Here is a 16,212-nt window from a genome sequence, read left to right on the forward strand (position 1 = left end):
AAAAACAAACAGGGTTCTCAGCCTGTTAGCTCCCTCATAGATAGGGGCATTCAGGGCCCTTAGATAATCCTTAGATAATTTAATGTTCCTAAAGATCAGTGTTATACTCTGGATCTTTATTTTCAGGCTCATCCCAATTACATTAACAGCTCTCCTGGGTGTTCCACAGCCTGGAGCCTGGCGTCTCACACTGTTCAGGGACAGGAATTGCTGTGTTCAGCCAGTGAGTATCATGTGACATCCCAGTCTGTATTGTGAGACTGTAACAGATATCCAAGGCTGTAAAATTTATGAAGAACTTAGTCCTATGGTTTGGAGTCAGGGAAGTCTGAGGCCAGCAGGCCAGCTTCTACTGGGGTCCTGGCTGCTGCCTTGTCACACGGTGAATGACACATGGGGAGTACCACTTCTCCTGGAAAAGGTGTTTCTGGGGAAGCAATCTTTGTCAAGAGACTTCACCTTTGCTTGTGTTTTCTCTTCTGTTCCTTCCAAGGGCTGGAATGAGCACATTCATCTGAAGGTTTTTCTTCTCAGAATAGCAAAAACCTGGAAGTACTCTTCCAAGAAAAAAGGAAAAGGATGGAGTCTGGCTCTGGGAAGCAGCTCTTGTGCCAAAGCCAAGTCTTCCACGTGTCAGAAGTCCCACAGCCTCAGGACTTTTATCTTGAGGTTGTGGTTGGGTTCGATGCATTTTGAAATCACTGGTCTAGGAGTGAAGAAGCAAGCAGACTCTGAAGGGGGATAGCTGAAGCCAGAGGAAGCTGCTCATACACACTGCTCAGGGATGCCCTGGTCCTTAGAGACTATTGGAAATATGCTCAGCCAACTGCACTACCACTACAATGCCCTCAAGTTTGGTCCATGCCTGTGTAACCCAACCAAGAGGCCGTCCCAAAGCGTTACCTGGCAGCCTTCCTTGCTCAGGTGTACTAAGACTCCCTTGTTTCCATCTGTGTGGCCCCCATACTTTGATGCTTTGGCTGTGAGCGGTTCCTTTCCTCTACATGGTTGAGAGAAGCCGCAAGGGACCTCAGATCTCCCTGGTTGTTGAATCTCATTTGGTGAGAAGGGCTTTGAGCACTCTGACTTGGAACTGTGGGTAAGGGCAGTGTGGCTCATTGGTACCCTTCCTTCCTGTGTGGCTGTCCTTAGGCTCATGACTGGAGTCTGGGTTGGCTGTAAGATGTATAGAAAAGGGAAGGGGAGAGATGAAGGGAAAGGGAAAGAAAACAGAGTGGAAGATAGGGAAACGGAGCAGTTGGTAAGGTACTTGCTTCATAGGCATGAAGACCCGGCTTCAGATCCCAGCGTACAGTTACAAAACTGAGCATGTGGGTAACATATGCCTGTAATCTCAGGCCTGGGGAGGCAGAGACAGGAAGATCTGCTGGCTTGCCAGACTAGATGAATTGTCTAGCTCAGGGCTCAGTGAGAGACTGAGAAAGACACCAGACATTGACTTATGACCTCATGCATATGCTCACACACGCGAACATGTACACACACACACACACACACGCACAAATGTAAAGAAAGAAGGAGGAGGAGGAAGAAGAAAGAACTGAAATGAGCTGTTTGGGAGAGTGTCACTGTTACATGGGAATTACCAGAGAGGCAGGAGTCTTAGGCAGAGACTTTGTTACGAGCATAAAAATATGCTAATTTAAATTATGTATATGTGTTTGTCTGTGCACACCAGGATGAGGGTAGAGGTGTCCGAGTTTCCCGTGGCTGGACTTACAGTGGCTGCCTGCGGTGGGTGCAGGAAACTGAGCTCAGTCCTTCAGCAAGAGCAGTGCTCAACCTCTGAGCCATCTCCCCAGCCCGTACATTTACGTTTAATGTTGGGGACTGCAGACTTAAAAAGAAAAAGACACTTACCATCCTGGAGCTTACCTGTGTTTGTGTGCTTCTGTAGAGATCCAGTAGATTTTATAATTATAAGTAAAGGCAAAAATGCAAAACATCAGAGAGCTTTTGTTTTAGAGCTAGCCAGGTACTTCAGTGAACAAGACACAGAAGTAAGGTGCAGAGGGGTGGGGAGGAGGAGAAGGAGGAGGATGGGGGGGGGAGGAGAAGAAGGAGGAGGGGGAGGAGGGGAGAAGGAGGAGGAAGAGGAAGAGGAGGAGGAGGAAGTGATGGGGAGATGCTTCAGTCCCTGGATGCCAGCCAGTATCTGGGAAGCCCTGCCTGTAAGGAGGCCTATGTGGCTCAAGGGAGACACCCAACAGAAACTTAAGGAAGGGAAAACTTATTTTACTCATGAGGATGTTATCCATGGGGGTGGTATGTCGGGAGGACTGACTCCCCTCCACAGTGGCAGCAGGTTGGCTGCTCACATCTTAGGACCCAAGACTGAATGGATGAGGCAGGGGCTGGAGGAGACCAGATTAGAAGTCTGCTTTCTTTGAATTTTTATTTATGCTGGGACTGCAGCCTGTGGGATGGTGTCTCTCACCTTCGGAGAGAATCTTTTCTAATCCTTTAAATCTCCCTGAATGACCCTCACAGGTACCCCTCACTGTTACCCTCATGTTTCTTAATACAGTCAGTCGATTGTTAGTCGAAATTAATCACAATTCTGTGTCTTGTCAACTTATTACCCAAGTACATCACTTTTATTTGTTTGTTTATTATTGTTTTTGCTTTGTTCTTTAAAAAAATTATATTTATTTATTTATATCCCAAATGCTGCCCCTCCTAGTCCCCCCTCACAGAGACACTCCCCTATCTTGTTCTCCTCTGAGAGGGTGCCCCCCTCCCCCCACCCATCTTCTTACCCTGGCACATCAAGTCTTTGTTAGAGTAGGCACATCCTATCCCACACGAGGCAGAGCTGTTGGGGGATGGATTCCACAGACAGGCCACAGCTTTAGGAAGATCCTCTGCTCTAGTTGTTGGGGGCCCACATGAAGTCTGCTACATATGTGCCGGAGACCATGTTCCAGCCTGTGTGTGTTCTTTGGTTGGTGGCTCAATCTCTGAGAGTCCCTAAGAGTCTGGGTTAGTTGACACTATTGGTCCTCCTGTGGAGTTCCCAGCCCCTTCAGACTGTCAACCCTTCCCTCAGCTCTTCCATAAAAGTCCCCTACTTCTGTCCAATGTTTTAGTGCAGGTCTGTGTGTTTCAGTCAGCTGTTGGGTGGAGCCTCTCAGAGGACAGTTAAGCTAGGCTCCTGTCTGCAAGCGTAACAGAGGATCATTAATCAACTCCTTTTAAAGTCCCACCCTTGAAACAATGCTGGATGCATTTTGTTCATCTCTAAGAGTTGCCTTAACAGTTTCAATATTATTTTAAAATCCAAGATTAAAGTTTGCTCTCATTCTAAGACAGTCTGTTGACTGTGAGAACCTGAAAAGTCAAGAATTAAGCCATGTGCTTTCTCTATACAAGGATAAAGAGTAGACATTTCTAGTACAAAAGAGGAGAATGGGAACCCAGAAAGGAGAGGTCAGACCAAAGGAAGATCAAAACCCAAGAGAGCAAACATCAAATCTTGCAGCTCCCTGTTTGGCATCAGGGACTCATGGTGACATCATCTGGGCTCCAGCAGCCTGAGATGTCTCTGCCTCTTCAGCTCTGCTTTCTGCAGCTCACATTGCCCATCTTCCAAATCAGCTCTACTCTGTGCTTAAGGCTTTCCTTGGCGGATATCCCCCACAGTTCTGCCATCTTCAAGATCTTGGTGTCCCCATTACAACTTAGCCTTCACCTCCATAGTTCCAGGCACTGGCCTTTTAGAGCTTCCACTCAGAGAATCCAGCCCTGCCGTGTTTCCTGACTCTACATCTCCCAGGAATTTGGTACAAGCCTCTGGGATCCCATTGCTTCTGCATTTTTCATGCCTATAAAACTGGAACCATGTGTCTGCTACTATCAAGTTCTCCTGTCCCATCAGAACATAGTTTCACCCTTTAGGCCATTGCTGCAAAAGATGCCGAGTGACAGGAAGGTTGAACATGAGAAAGTGTTTCCCAAGAGATTGTTTTTCACCAGCCTGATCCACTTCTGCTCAGGCTCTTGCCTTGTAGGGGTTGGTCTGCTGCTGCTAGGCATTCAAATGCTATAGATTGGCCTCCAAGATCTGGCTGCCCCCATGAGAGGAGATCCTCACATATACCAACTTTCGTTGTGTAAACCTTGCGCTTCCCCCAAGTTATTCCTGATTGGTTGATAGAGATGCCTACAACCTGGGCCGGTAAGAAGAGAGGGGATTAAGCAAAGGTTTCTGGTTTTGGGGTCTCAGGAGAGACTTAGAAGGAGAGAAGAGGAAGAACAAAGAAGTCACCATGGGATATGTAGATTGTAAACTCATGGCTCCCAGGGCTGGCTTGGTGGAGTGGGAGCAGGCCAGGTTGTCCATGGCAAGTGATATCTTGGGGGTATTGACAGGGAACTAGACAAAGTACCACAGAGGGTTGATATCTGCACAGCTCTAGTGATCTTAAAGCTTATTGTAAATTAAAAAGCATTTGTGTCTTTTGTTTGTTTTATGGTCTAAGTGAGGTAAACCCTCCAAAAATAGCATTTACTATAACATACCTTCTAGTAAATTTGCATTTCTATGTCCTTCAGCGTTTTGATTTGTCAGTTATACCTTCAAGGCACGACTCCAAGTGTCCAGTGAAGCTTTCTTTGTAATTGTGATAATCTTTTTGATATGTATAACCACTGTGCACCCACCCTCAAATTTGATCAGACTCAGAGTCAAACCACATCTTCACTCTTTCTGTTCTGTAAATCTGGGTAAACACAGTGAATGCAGTCTGTGCCACAATCTAAATGTTGCATTGAACTGGAATTTCCTCCAAAAAAACTTAGAGTATTGTTTTAGAAATCAGACTCACTTAGATTTTTTAGGACACATCAGATAGACCCTGATGCTTTCCCAGAAGGTGATTGTCTGAGCTTGGGTTTTACTGCTGTGAACAGGCACCATGACCAAGGTGAGTCTTATCAGGACAACATTTAATCGTGGCTGGCTTACATGTTCAGAGTTTCAGTCCATTATCATCAAGGCAGGAGGGAGCATGACAGTATCCAGGCAGGCATGGTGCAGGAGGAGCTGAGAGTTCTACACCTTCATCTAAAGGCTGGTAGGAGAAGACTGGCTCCCAGACAGCTAGGACGAGAGTCTTAAAGCCCAAGCCCACAGTGACATATATTCCAACAAGGCTACATCTCCTAATAGTGCCACACCCTGGGCCAACCATATACAAACTGTCACAGTGACACAATAGCTTTTAGCTCAGGTCCCAGCGGAGTGTTAATCTCCCCTCTGAAACTTCATGAACACTGGCCACTTTTCCACTGGCATCGGAACTTTCCCAAGAACCACTCAGTCAGCTCTGCCTACTGTGTTTGAGGTTCCCCCAGCAGGCATCTCCAAACTTCCACATTTTCCCCACAGATCAGTCCTCAATCCTAACAGCCATATGGTCAGGCTGATCTCAGCCCCAGCCCCAGTTCTCAGCATCCGTTTTCTATACCAGTTAGTTTTCTGGTTATTGGGAAGTATAATTAAATACCATAAACACCTTTTAAAAGACAGCATAAGAAGGATTAATTCTGTCCCTTAATCCAGAGAAATCAGTCCATCACAGTGGGAGGCATGGTTGCAGGAGGGATTTGACCTGTGGGGCCATCCAGGGAGTAATGTGAACACTCTCAGTTTCCATTCTTTTCCTTCTTGCTCAGTCTGGGATGTCTGCCTCTGCGATGGTGCTCTCCAGGGCAGGTTGTATTGCTAATTCTATTAATCCTTTCTGGAAACACCATCTCAAAAATTCCCAAACGTTTACCTCGCTAATATTCTGGGTGTTTATTCATCAAATCAAGTTGATAACAAAAGTTAACTTAGAGATGAGTAGATGGGCGGACAAAAAGTGGAGTGGCTACAGGGTCACAGGATCCTGGCTGCTGCTGAGCTGGGGGAGAGCCAAGGAGGACTCAGCTGAGAACTGGCATGATCTTGCATTTTTCTCAGCGGTCATGGTTTCTACATTGAGTGTAGTATGGAGGTGGAACATCAAAAGAGCAGCAGCACCAACCTGGACAGTGGTGCTGGAGGTTTGGAGAGGGTGGTGCAAGGTCCCTGGAGCCTGGCACGTTCAAGGCTGAGGGGATAGATGGAGTGAGGTAATAGGAAAGAGAGGTCTGCTTTTACTTATTAATGTGGGAATGCCATGGGGCCATCATGGCTGCAATGAAGTGGAATTTGGTGGTTCTGAGACTTCACAGGCACACAAGGGGAGCTTGTGGTTCACCTGAGTCTCAAGCTCAGAGGGAGAAGGTCTGTGCAAGGCATATTTTAAAGCTATCAGGCAGGGTGAAAGCCTTACCTCAGAGGTGATGGAGAGCAAATGGGGTCTATGAATGGTTCTGGAACACCGCAGCATCAGGGAGGTAGAGGAGGCAAGAGGAACACACTAGGCAGGGCCCCATGTCCAAGCTAAGGGTAGGCTATTCACAGAGGCGGGGCAGGAGGAAGTGCGTTCTAGGCACTGATGCACCAGAGGACAGGAAGATGGAATGACTGATGGAGAAGTGGCTGGTGCTGACACAAGGGAACAGGGAGCAGCAGGCTTAGGAAAGAGCTTCCTGGATGGTCCAGAGCAGGGTGAGCAGAGAGTAGCCAGAGAGTGACCCATGAAGGCACCCACCTGCCTGCTCTGACAGGAGGAAGAATGGAGCAGGTGGAGGAGCCCAGAGAGCATTTCTCTGGGTGACCGGAAGGGCCCTCTGCTGCTGGCACAGAGGTTGGAATATCCCTGGTGATCTTTGATGATTAGGGCAGAGACATTCTCCCTACTCACTCCCTCCTGTCCTAGCCATTGGCCATGCCTGGCTTAGAACAGGCTATGCAGGTAGCTCTCCCATCCTGGACTCCGCTTTCCCCAGCTCTTCCGGCCACACACACAATAAATGGTCCAGATTCACTTCAAAACCATGATGATACCCCTGCCTCTCCATGGGATGCATTTATGAAACTCCTCTGTTTGTTGGACACCTGCATTTTTAGCTTCTTGCCTCAGAAGTTGTTCAGTGCATGGGGGCACAGCCAGGGATGAAGGTGGTGATCCCTGCCTGTGTGGTCCTGGGTAGGCCTCTAGGTGCTGCAGTCACTGGTGACCAGGGATTCGCCAAGTGCTGGCCTCCTGTGGAGAAGTCCAGCTGAAGCACCCCTGCACCTTCACACCGCACTCCCTTCTTTCCTGGGTGGAGTGCTCTTGGGTACTTAGGTGGGGAGGGGCTAGGTCTTCAGCCATCAGCAACACCCCAGTGACTAATAATCTTGCACCATGTGGCTGCTCCTCTAGCAATTGTCACTGTCCTGACTGCAGAAAGTCCCTTGTCAAAGGTTCCATTTGAAACTGGGAGCTCCACTGTGTGCAGATTCTCAATTCAGCAGCTCGAGTTTTGCCAATCGCAGCCTCCTAGGGAGAGAATAAACCAGAAGGGATCGGAGGAGAGGGAGATGGCAGGCCTTTTGCCTCCTTGGGGTTTGTGGTTTGCAGTCTCTGTGTGCCTGGGCAAGGGTGCCAGCTCCCTCGCGGGAAGAGCGCCCCCTGTGCTAGCTACGCCTCCACGGACCTGGTGGTCCCAGAGCGTGCAGTCATCCATTCATTGCGACTCCCATAGCCAAGGCCCCATGACTCCAGCCGAATCTATGAATGGGAAGAGATTAAAAAAAAAAATCCAACATCTATTTCCACTCCCTGCTTCCCGCCCCCTGCCTCCCTTCCCGCCGAGCCAGCCCGACACGAAGTGAAGTCGGGGGGGGGGGGAGGGAGGGGGCGTGGGGGTGTGCGAGAGCGGGTGCAAGTCTGGCTGGAGACTGTACTATTTATATACGCCGGGGCTCCAGGACAAAGAGGGCAGATCCGAGTCACCCCCCTTCTGCAGCCCCAGCGTCGCCCCAATCCGCTCCTCCGTGGCTTTGATTTCACTCCCTCCTCCCCCGCGGGCTGGCAGGTGCGGGGGTGGGAGCCGTCTCCGCGGGAGCAGCGTCGCCAAGGTCCGGCTGCTGACGTCCGAGCCTCTGCTCCTGTCAATGAACAGCAGCCGCCGCCTGGGGACTGCTCTGGCAACGAGGCTGCAGACGTCATCGCCTCCTGTTGGACGCGGGGGGGGGGGGGGCGTCCAAGCATCAGCGTCGCTGGCTTAAAGGAAAACTCTCTAAGTTCCAGCAGCAGGGGAGAGTGGCTCTTCAGAGCACACGCAGCCCCCCACAACTCCGCCCCCATGTCAAGTGCACGCGGGCACACGGGTTGGACTCTCGCCCACGCACGCACACACACACGCGCGTGCACACACATGCACACTCGTGTGCACACATACTACTTCTAGGTGTGTGGGTCTAAAGTTGCTTCCGTCGAGAGGCTAAACTGAGGTGGACCAGTCTTCATTGGTGCCTAGAAAGCACCTTACTGCTTTCCGGAGCACCTCAGAAAGGAAGGCGGGAGAGGGGAGCATCACTCTTTCTTAGAGTTGTCTCCCCCTTTTGCGAGATGACCAGCGTGGAAACTCCAAGTACCCGAAGCCCTTGGAATACTGCCGCATGGAGCATATTCGAGCGTCTTGGACAAATCCTGGACTTGGGCCACCCGGGTTTGGCAACTTGTTTTGAGCAGCCCTGGATGGAGCCTGGACCCACCTTTCCCAGAGACTTGTCTCCACCGCTCCGCTTTGAATTTGTGAACTGGCGATGAAGCAGATAGGAGTTTTGTACTGGAGGATACTTTGGCGGGTAAGTTGATATATATATATATATTTAAATCTAACATTAGCCACTGAGAGTCCAAAGGGGGATAAAAAGAAAGAAAGAAACAAAAGAAGCAAAGAAAACTTATCTCTCTGCAAGCTTTCCAGCAGTAAGAAAATGTGTGTGTGTGTGCGCGCGCGCGTGCCTGCGTGAGCAGTGTGTCAGTGTTTGTGGATGTGACTGGGTGAGCGGGGTGAGGAGTGTAAGCCAGAAGCACCGGACTTTGTAAAGCTTAGCAGGGAAGATGGGAGAGCCTGCAGCTAACCCCAGTGCCAAGCGACAGCCTGGGGCTCATCACTCAGGGTTCCTGGAGTTTTTGAGCAGCAAGTTCCAGAGTAGACTGCGCCCCAGCTGTAAACTGCAGCGGCTGCCTAGCCAGACCCGCAGGTGCCTCTTGAGGTGGCGCAGAGAAGGGCTGTCAAGCGCCTCAACCTCCTCCCTCCTTCCTGCTGCCAGTCTCCCATTCTCAGTAGGGACAGATCTCCCTGCACCGGCCATCGCTGCCTCTTGTCCGTTCCTCTACCCCAGTCTCTTTTGCGAGATATCACATGATACCATAAAGGAGGAGCGGGTCCTGCATCCTTAGGGTCTGAAAGCGTCTCTGTTGCCTTCTGTAGCTTTTATTTTATTTTATTTGGCAATCCATTGAAACCACATCCCAACCATCCCGACCAAACACTCAGAGTGTGGCTGTTTCCCCACAGCCACGAGCAGGCTCCTCATAGCCAGGCAGGACCAGGAGTCCTAAGGGGTGGTGGTGGTGGTGGTGGTGGACCCCACCCAGGCCCCCTCCCACCTTAGCAGGAGACCTCTGAAGTATCTGAGGAACCTCTTGGGTTTTGATTTCTCCTCTCAGCTCACCCTTTTAGTAGAAGGAAAAGGAGGAAGGAGGGAGGGAGGGAGGGAGAGAGAGAGAGAGAGAGAGAGAGAGAGAGAGAGAGAGAGAGAGAGAGAGAGAGAGAGAGAGAGAGAGAGAGAGAGAGAGAGAGAGAAGAGGGCCACACTGACACACTGATGGAAGCAGTCCTGGGGGTTCTGCCCAAGTCCCTGCCTCTCCTGCCTGCCTTCCGGATCCCTTCCTGTCTTTCGGCAGCAATTTCTTTCCATCTCCCTCCCTGGCCTCTTCTCCCCACCCCTTTCCTCTCCACCTAACCCCACCTTCACGCTCCTCTCCGGGAGGGGAGGGCCAGGGGGAGGGGAAAAGAAAACCCCCAAACCCCAGGCCCTGGGCAGAGATGTCGAAGAAGCGCAAAGCCCTCGAGGGTGGAGGAGGTGGAGGAGAACCCCAGCTCCCAGAGGAGGAACCCACTGCCTGGTTTGGGGGCAGCAGCGAGGAGCCAGGTAGGGGGAGGGGGAGGAGACAGAGGACTGAGCACATGCGGAGAGCTTTGGAGCGGGAGATGCTCCACAGGAATGCCCCAATCTTTAGAGCAACTGGGTAGACTTACCCACAGAAGAGAAATTGGGGGTGGGGTGGAGAGGAGCTGACTAGGCCAGTGCTCGAGACCCAGCCCTGAGAACTTGGAGCACACTGGGGGGAGAAGCTGGAAGGCAAGTGAAGGATGCAGGAGGGGCCAGGAAGGGCCGACTGAGGATGCTGGCCATCTCCCATTCCTGCTTGCCTTGTTGTCTGGGAAGACCCTATTCTGTGTATATATGGCCTGTGTTGGTGCCTGAGTGCAGGACTCTGCCTGGAGGGAGGGGTGCTGGTGCTATCCCCCAGTGCCTGTTGCCGATGGGGACAGCAGGGAGGGCCCATATCTTCTTCCATGCTTCTCCAATCCAGGGATGTTGAGGGTTGCGTCATGAGGAATCTTCATCCTCTGCACAGGCAGGGCCTCGGGTCCTCCTGAAGTTGGAGGTGAGGGTTGAGCAGATGGATTGGTAGATTTCATTTCGAGGGGAGATGGAGGAGGCAAGCAGTTGGGTTCGTCTCTGCCTGGAATGACACCAGAGAAAAAGTAAAGATGGAAAATTTCCTATGTACCAAAAGTGATACTTGGGATCTCTGATTTCCACACAAAGGAAACCTAGACAGACACCTTTTATTTCACTTAAAGCATTCTGGATTTGGTTAAAAGGAGGCCCAGATGATGTAGTGAAGCCTTTTCCCGGCTGTGGGGATAAATGAAAAGGAGAGCTCATGAGCTTTTGTTGTTGGGTAAGCTGTAGAAGATCAGGTGGTGAGAAGACTCATGGGGTGATGTGTCCGGGGTGGCTGGGCAGGCATGAGGAGCTGTTCTGCATGCCTGCTTTCTTCCCTGCAGCCAGCCATGGTCTTGATGGAGACAGGCTCCCAAGAGGCAGAGCATCAGATGGCTGGTGTCTCCAAGATGGAGTCCTTGATCCATCTCCTGCGTTATCACAAGGGATATGGGGTTACAAAGTCCCTCTCGCAGAGAACGTGGAGCTTGTGTGCACTTGGAACCTTTGCAAGGCCCTATCACATTGAGAAGCCAAGGGTGGAGATGTGCCTCTCTCTGCATGCTGCAGTTGAATGTTAGTGAAAGTTGATCTAGATCCTTCCCGGTTGCCACCAAAGAGGTGGTCTCTAATGACTGTGCACTTTTTCATGGTTTACTGCTCAGTTATTGTTGTAGGACAAACCAAAGCATTGCTTATATTAATGTTGTTGGGTATGTGGGTAATTGGTAAGAACTTTAGATACTGCTCATGGGTCTGAGTGGCTGGAGGTTTTCCATTGTAGGAGGGGATGATTGCGCACTACCATGGGATCTGGTCGATTTCTCAACTCTCTATGCAGGATCACTTCTGACTTAGGTTTGCTGTGGGGCAAGAACTAAAGTCTATGTGAAGTGACCTCACCATCATGGTAATAACAACTGGGGTATATGTTATGTTACCTTCATAATTAATGATCTCATAGCTCCCAGTTCCAAGAAAAAAGACAAGAATTACATTTTAACAAATGTTTCCCTGTGTGTGTGTGTGAGTGTGTGTGTGTGTTAATAGAATAAAACAACAGTCCATGTTGTGGGAAGCCCATGCTCCCAGTCACAAATAATTCCCACAGTTCCCAGATGGTGGCGCTTTACAGGGAACATATGGAAAGTCACAATGGGTAACACTGTGGACATAGGTGTCCCTCTCGAGGAAGTGTCCCTCCATGTGCTCTGGAACCTTTGATGGCTTTACCACATTGAGAAGCCAAGGGTTAGGATGTGGCTCTCTCTGCACACTGTAGCCCAATGTTAGTGAAACTTGACTAGTCCTGCCCAGTTGCCACAAAAGAGGTGGTCTCTAGTAACTGTGCACTTTTTGATGGTTTATTGCTAAGTTATTGACATAGGACAAACCAAAGCATTGCTCGCCTTAATTCTGTTGGGTGTGTGGGTAATTGATAAGAACTTTAGATACTGCTGAAGGGTTTGTTTGAATGGCTGGAGTTTTTCCATTGAAGGGGAGGAATGAGCCTATATTACCACACCATGCTCATAGTATTCAGTGATTCTTATCATAATTTTAAGATGTTTCGCTCTCCCCCTCTCTCTTTTTTTTTAAACTTACAAAACTCAAAGACTTTGCTGTGACCTTTGTACTTGGCGAATCAGAGCTCTACTTGAAGAGTGTCTACAGCTCAAGAAACCTTTAAGGGTGTGGATGCTCACCTACCACATTGTGACTACTTTTGCTTGGGAGATGGAGAGTGTGGCATACAAGTCACGACACAGACCAGGAGTGGTGGAAATGTGTCTTCATGTACACAGTGTGTGGCCGTATGTGTATATGACTATTCTTCTGACAGCTGGGGAAGGGGTTATAAGTGGGTACAGGGTTTAAGTGACATGGGATCCTTGCTTGTGGGTGGGAAGCTAGTGTTACCCCTTGCAGACTCCATGCTGGTTTTACTGTGTTTCTGTTGGAATCCGGCCCCAAAGTGATGACTTTCTTGAAGACTAGAGAAGAGAGACCTTGCTGCCCTTGACCCCCAAGGGCCTCTCTGACATTGCAATGAATGGAAAAGAAGTGTGCTTGCTCATTCTGACCCTGGAAAATATAAGTATATGTCAGACCGAGGCAACGGGATGTTGGAATTTAGTGGTAGCTACTGGTTTCAAGGTCATGTATCAGAAGATCTACTGTATCTAAAGTTTGAAGCATATCTTGTTAGGGAAGAGTGACTTGGAACCTTAGAACCTAAGAAGGAAACCCTACTGTTCTTTTGTGCATCTTTACCTACAGTGAATGCTGAGTGCATGGTTTCCCTAAGCCCTCCCCCCAGCCGCAAGCAGATGTTGGGTCCAAGTCCTGTGTGGAAGCCTACTCCTTGGAAGTTTCTTAGGAATATGAAGTTAGGGTCACATTGGGTCACTGGGTATGCACAGGGGTGCTTTGCTTTTCTTAACATTCTTGATAAATTTATCTTGATAATTGGTTAAAAGGGGAACGGAAGCATACCATCACACCAAAGATTTGTCTGGGCATTTATTGAGGTGTCATTAAAGTTTTTTTTTTTCTCATCTATGGACATGTGTATGTGACTATATAAAATCATACTCATAGGTGCTGGAGAGATGGCTTAGTGGTTAGGAACTCTGGCTAATCTTCCAAAGGACCTGGGTTCAAGTCCTAGCACTTCATACAGCTTACTGTAACTACAGACCCAAGGGATCCAAAGCCCTCCTGCGGCTTCTGAGGGTACCAAGCACACATTTAGTGCATAGACACACACCTACATATTAAAAAAAATAAAATCATGGTCAGAGTATAGTTTTCCTGTAGGACCCAATAGGCTCCAAGTCTAGCATATGTACTTGGGTGCTTTTGGAAAATATTCACATACAATGTTCATGTTAATGATTTAGAGAAGTTTGATGTGCAATAGAACGATGTTAGCCATTATTTTTGTTTTCTTTTTGTTACGGTATAGAGAAGTTTGATGTGCAATCGAACGATGTTAGCCATTATTTTTGTTTTCTTTTTGTTACGGTAATCTTTGCAGTCAGCTTGATACATTTGGGAAGAGGGAACCTCAGCTGAAGTGATGCCTCCATCAGATTGGCCAGTGGGCATGTTCATAGGGCATTTTCTTAGTTGGTAATTGATGTAGGAGAGCCCAGCCCACTGTGGTCGGTACCCTCTGTAGGCAGGTGGATCTGCGCTGCCCAAGGAAGGTAGAGGAGCAAAGCCACGGCTTCTGATGCCCTCCATGGCCTCATGCCAGTTCCTGCCTCCAAGATTTTGCCTTGACTTCTTACCCTGACTTCCCTCATTGAAGGACGGTGACTGGAGAGTTGTAGACTGAGAGAGACCTTTCCTTTCAAGTCTCGCACAGTTATGGCGCATTTACCACAGCAATGGAAAGCCAACTAGGACACTCTTGTTTTGACTTCCCTCCACTGCTATGGACTTAAATGTAAGAGTACGTCATACATGGCAGATGCTTGTGAAGCTAATGGAAATGTTGAAGCTAGTATGCAAATTATCTATGAATATACTGCATCTTTGTATTTATTGGTCTTTTAAGAACAGACCTCATTTCTTCCTATTCTTGTCCTGTTTGTTTCCTGTGAGTTTCTTTTCAGGGTGTTATAATTTCCTTAGAGACTTTGGTTTAATCACAAGATGTCATCACTGGCTACTATTCACTGACACCACAATGAACCCCATTTTTGTCAGGTACCCCCAGAAATCTGCTCTCAGCCCCTGTAAGTTCTGTCAGATTTATCACCCCTCTCACTGTGCCTCAGCCCGATGGCTATCTATGCCTTTGCTGTTCTATCTGCACACATTTCTTCTGTGATTGCCGATGGGCATGAAATAATCTCAGTTGTCTAGTATAACATTAAGTTTGTCTCACAAGTGTTTAAAAAGTAGACAGCTTCCCCCTTAGATGAGATTGGTCTTAGATGAGATATACAAGGTAGCTAAGCTTCCTGGCTTTGTGTTCTTGGTATCTGGAGCCAGGTATGGGATGGTGCTAGTCAGAGGTACACAGGGGTGGCCTGGGAAGGTACTGCTTATAGTTCTCATTCCTGGAACCATGATGACATCGTCCATGACATCATGGGAGACATCGTCCATGACATCATGGGAAGCGACTCCATTGTTGTTCGAATCAATGAGAGAAGTAAGTGGATGGTTTCCTATAAGGCAACATCTCTCTGATATCAGAACACAGTGAGTCTGATGACTTCTGCACAACGGTCATGAATGATTGGCTTTGGGGCAGTCTAGAACTACTGATGTGGTAGGTAGAATCAATTTGATGCCTCAAAATCTAGTTAAAAGTGACTGTGTTGATGGTTAACTGATTTATATCTACAGTCCCCTAACAGCGGGGCTTGTTCCCCACATGTAAGTATTCTTGATAGAATCAATAGAATTAAGAACATTGATAACTTTTTATATGCTATGGAAAATACTCTTTTCATACTGTATAAACATGGATGAGTCGTGATCATTCCAAGGCTTACATTAATGACAATTTTCAAAGCCTACATTTTATATAGTTAGAGGACAGAGCTGTTTGGGTGTCTTTAATGCTCGGAGTGGTTTCTTTGGCTAGCGTGAAGGAGGTTGACATCTGGAGGGTCAAAGATGGTGTAGGAGGGAGATGGGTTTGGGGAAAACGTCAGGGTGTGGAATGGAATGGAGAATGTGTCCCCATTCTTGGACTGACTCCTTCATGGGCTCTTTAATCAAAATGACTTTTATCTGATCCGGGCATTAGAGACACCTTTCTGTCCCCTACCCCACTACCCGTGAACTTCGAGTTTGAGTTAGGCAACCTTGCTGGTAGGTGTCTTTGACTGCAACTGTGGTATGTGAAGGTAGGGTGAGCCACCACTGCAGTCTAGTAGTGTAAATGGTAACTCAGAGAAGCCAATGAGGAGCACCCTGTGAGGTGAGCAAAAGATGCTCTCTACAGACTAACAAGTCTGCAAGGCCACTAGCTGGGAAGGCAGTGACTGTACAGGACATCCCGGGGGCTACAGCAGAGCCACCCGCAGTCTACTCTAAGGCAACCTGAGAGTTTAAGATCCTCAGAGCTCTCCTGATGGCTGCCCCTCCCCTCCAGGACAGAGCAGCCTTGGGAACAAACAGGAAGGTTACGTAACAATGCTGCCTTCTCGCCCTTCTGTGGCCAGATTGAATAATACAAAGAGAACATTTGCTCCTCAGGTAAGCAGAAATTAGCTTCACCTGCTTAGCTGGAGGAGCACACTCAATAAAGAACTGTTCAGCCATTAAAAAGAAAATCCAGTTATGAGCATGACGACTTCAGCTTTTCTTCCTTGGCCAATTCGAGGTAGCAGTCATAATGACCAGCACAGAAGAATGCACAGAGAGGTGCAGCATGCTTTCCTCCAGCCTTGCCCTAAAGTCAACCACACTGATGTAGTCAAAGACCATATGGTATGGCACCCTACATCATAGAAGTCTGTGTAGGTGACGCCTTATTGAAACATAGGTATCTTCTCCAC

General features: G+C 48.5%; 1 protein-coding gene across 4 annotated transcripts in view; it reads left to right on the top strand.

The window, feature by feature from the left end:
• The first annotated feature begins 8,170 nt into the window (after positions 1–8,170).
• Pde10a (phosphodiesterase 10A) overlaps positions 8,171–16,212 on the top strand; it is a 460,257-nt gene continuing 452,215 nt past the window's right edge. For 2 of the 4 annotated variants that reach the window (XM_029471092.2, XM_085832549.1), the window contains exon 1: positions 8,171–8,749. Coding sequence is in view for 2 of the 4 variants with exons in the window: in XM_029471089.2 (XP_029326949.1) it covers positions 10,000–10,105 (106 nt within the window). In the remaining 2 variants the exon portion in view is untranslated. Of the gene's footprint in view, positions 8,750–9,821; positions 10,106–16,212 lie in introns of those variants that run through there. The other 2 variants (XM_029471089.2, XM_029471090.2) reach the window with 1 other exon arrangement.

Source organism: Mus caroli, unplaced genomic scaffold (genome assembly GCF_978045245.1).
Source record: "Mus caroli unplaced genomic scaffold, Mus_caroli_1 scaffold_18, whole genome shotgun sequence".
NCBI classification, from domain to species: domain Eukaryota; kingdom Metazoa; phylum Chordata; class Mammalia; order Rodentia; family Muridae; genus Mus; species Mus caroli.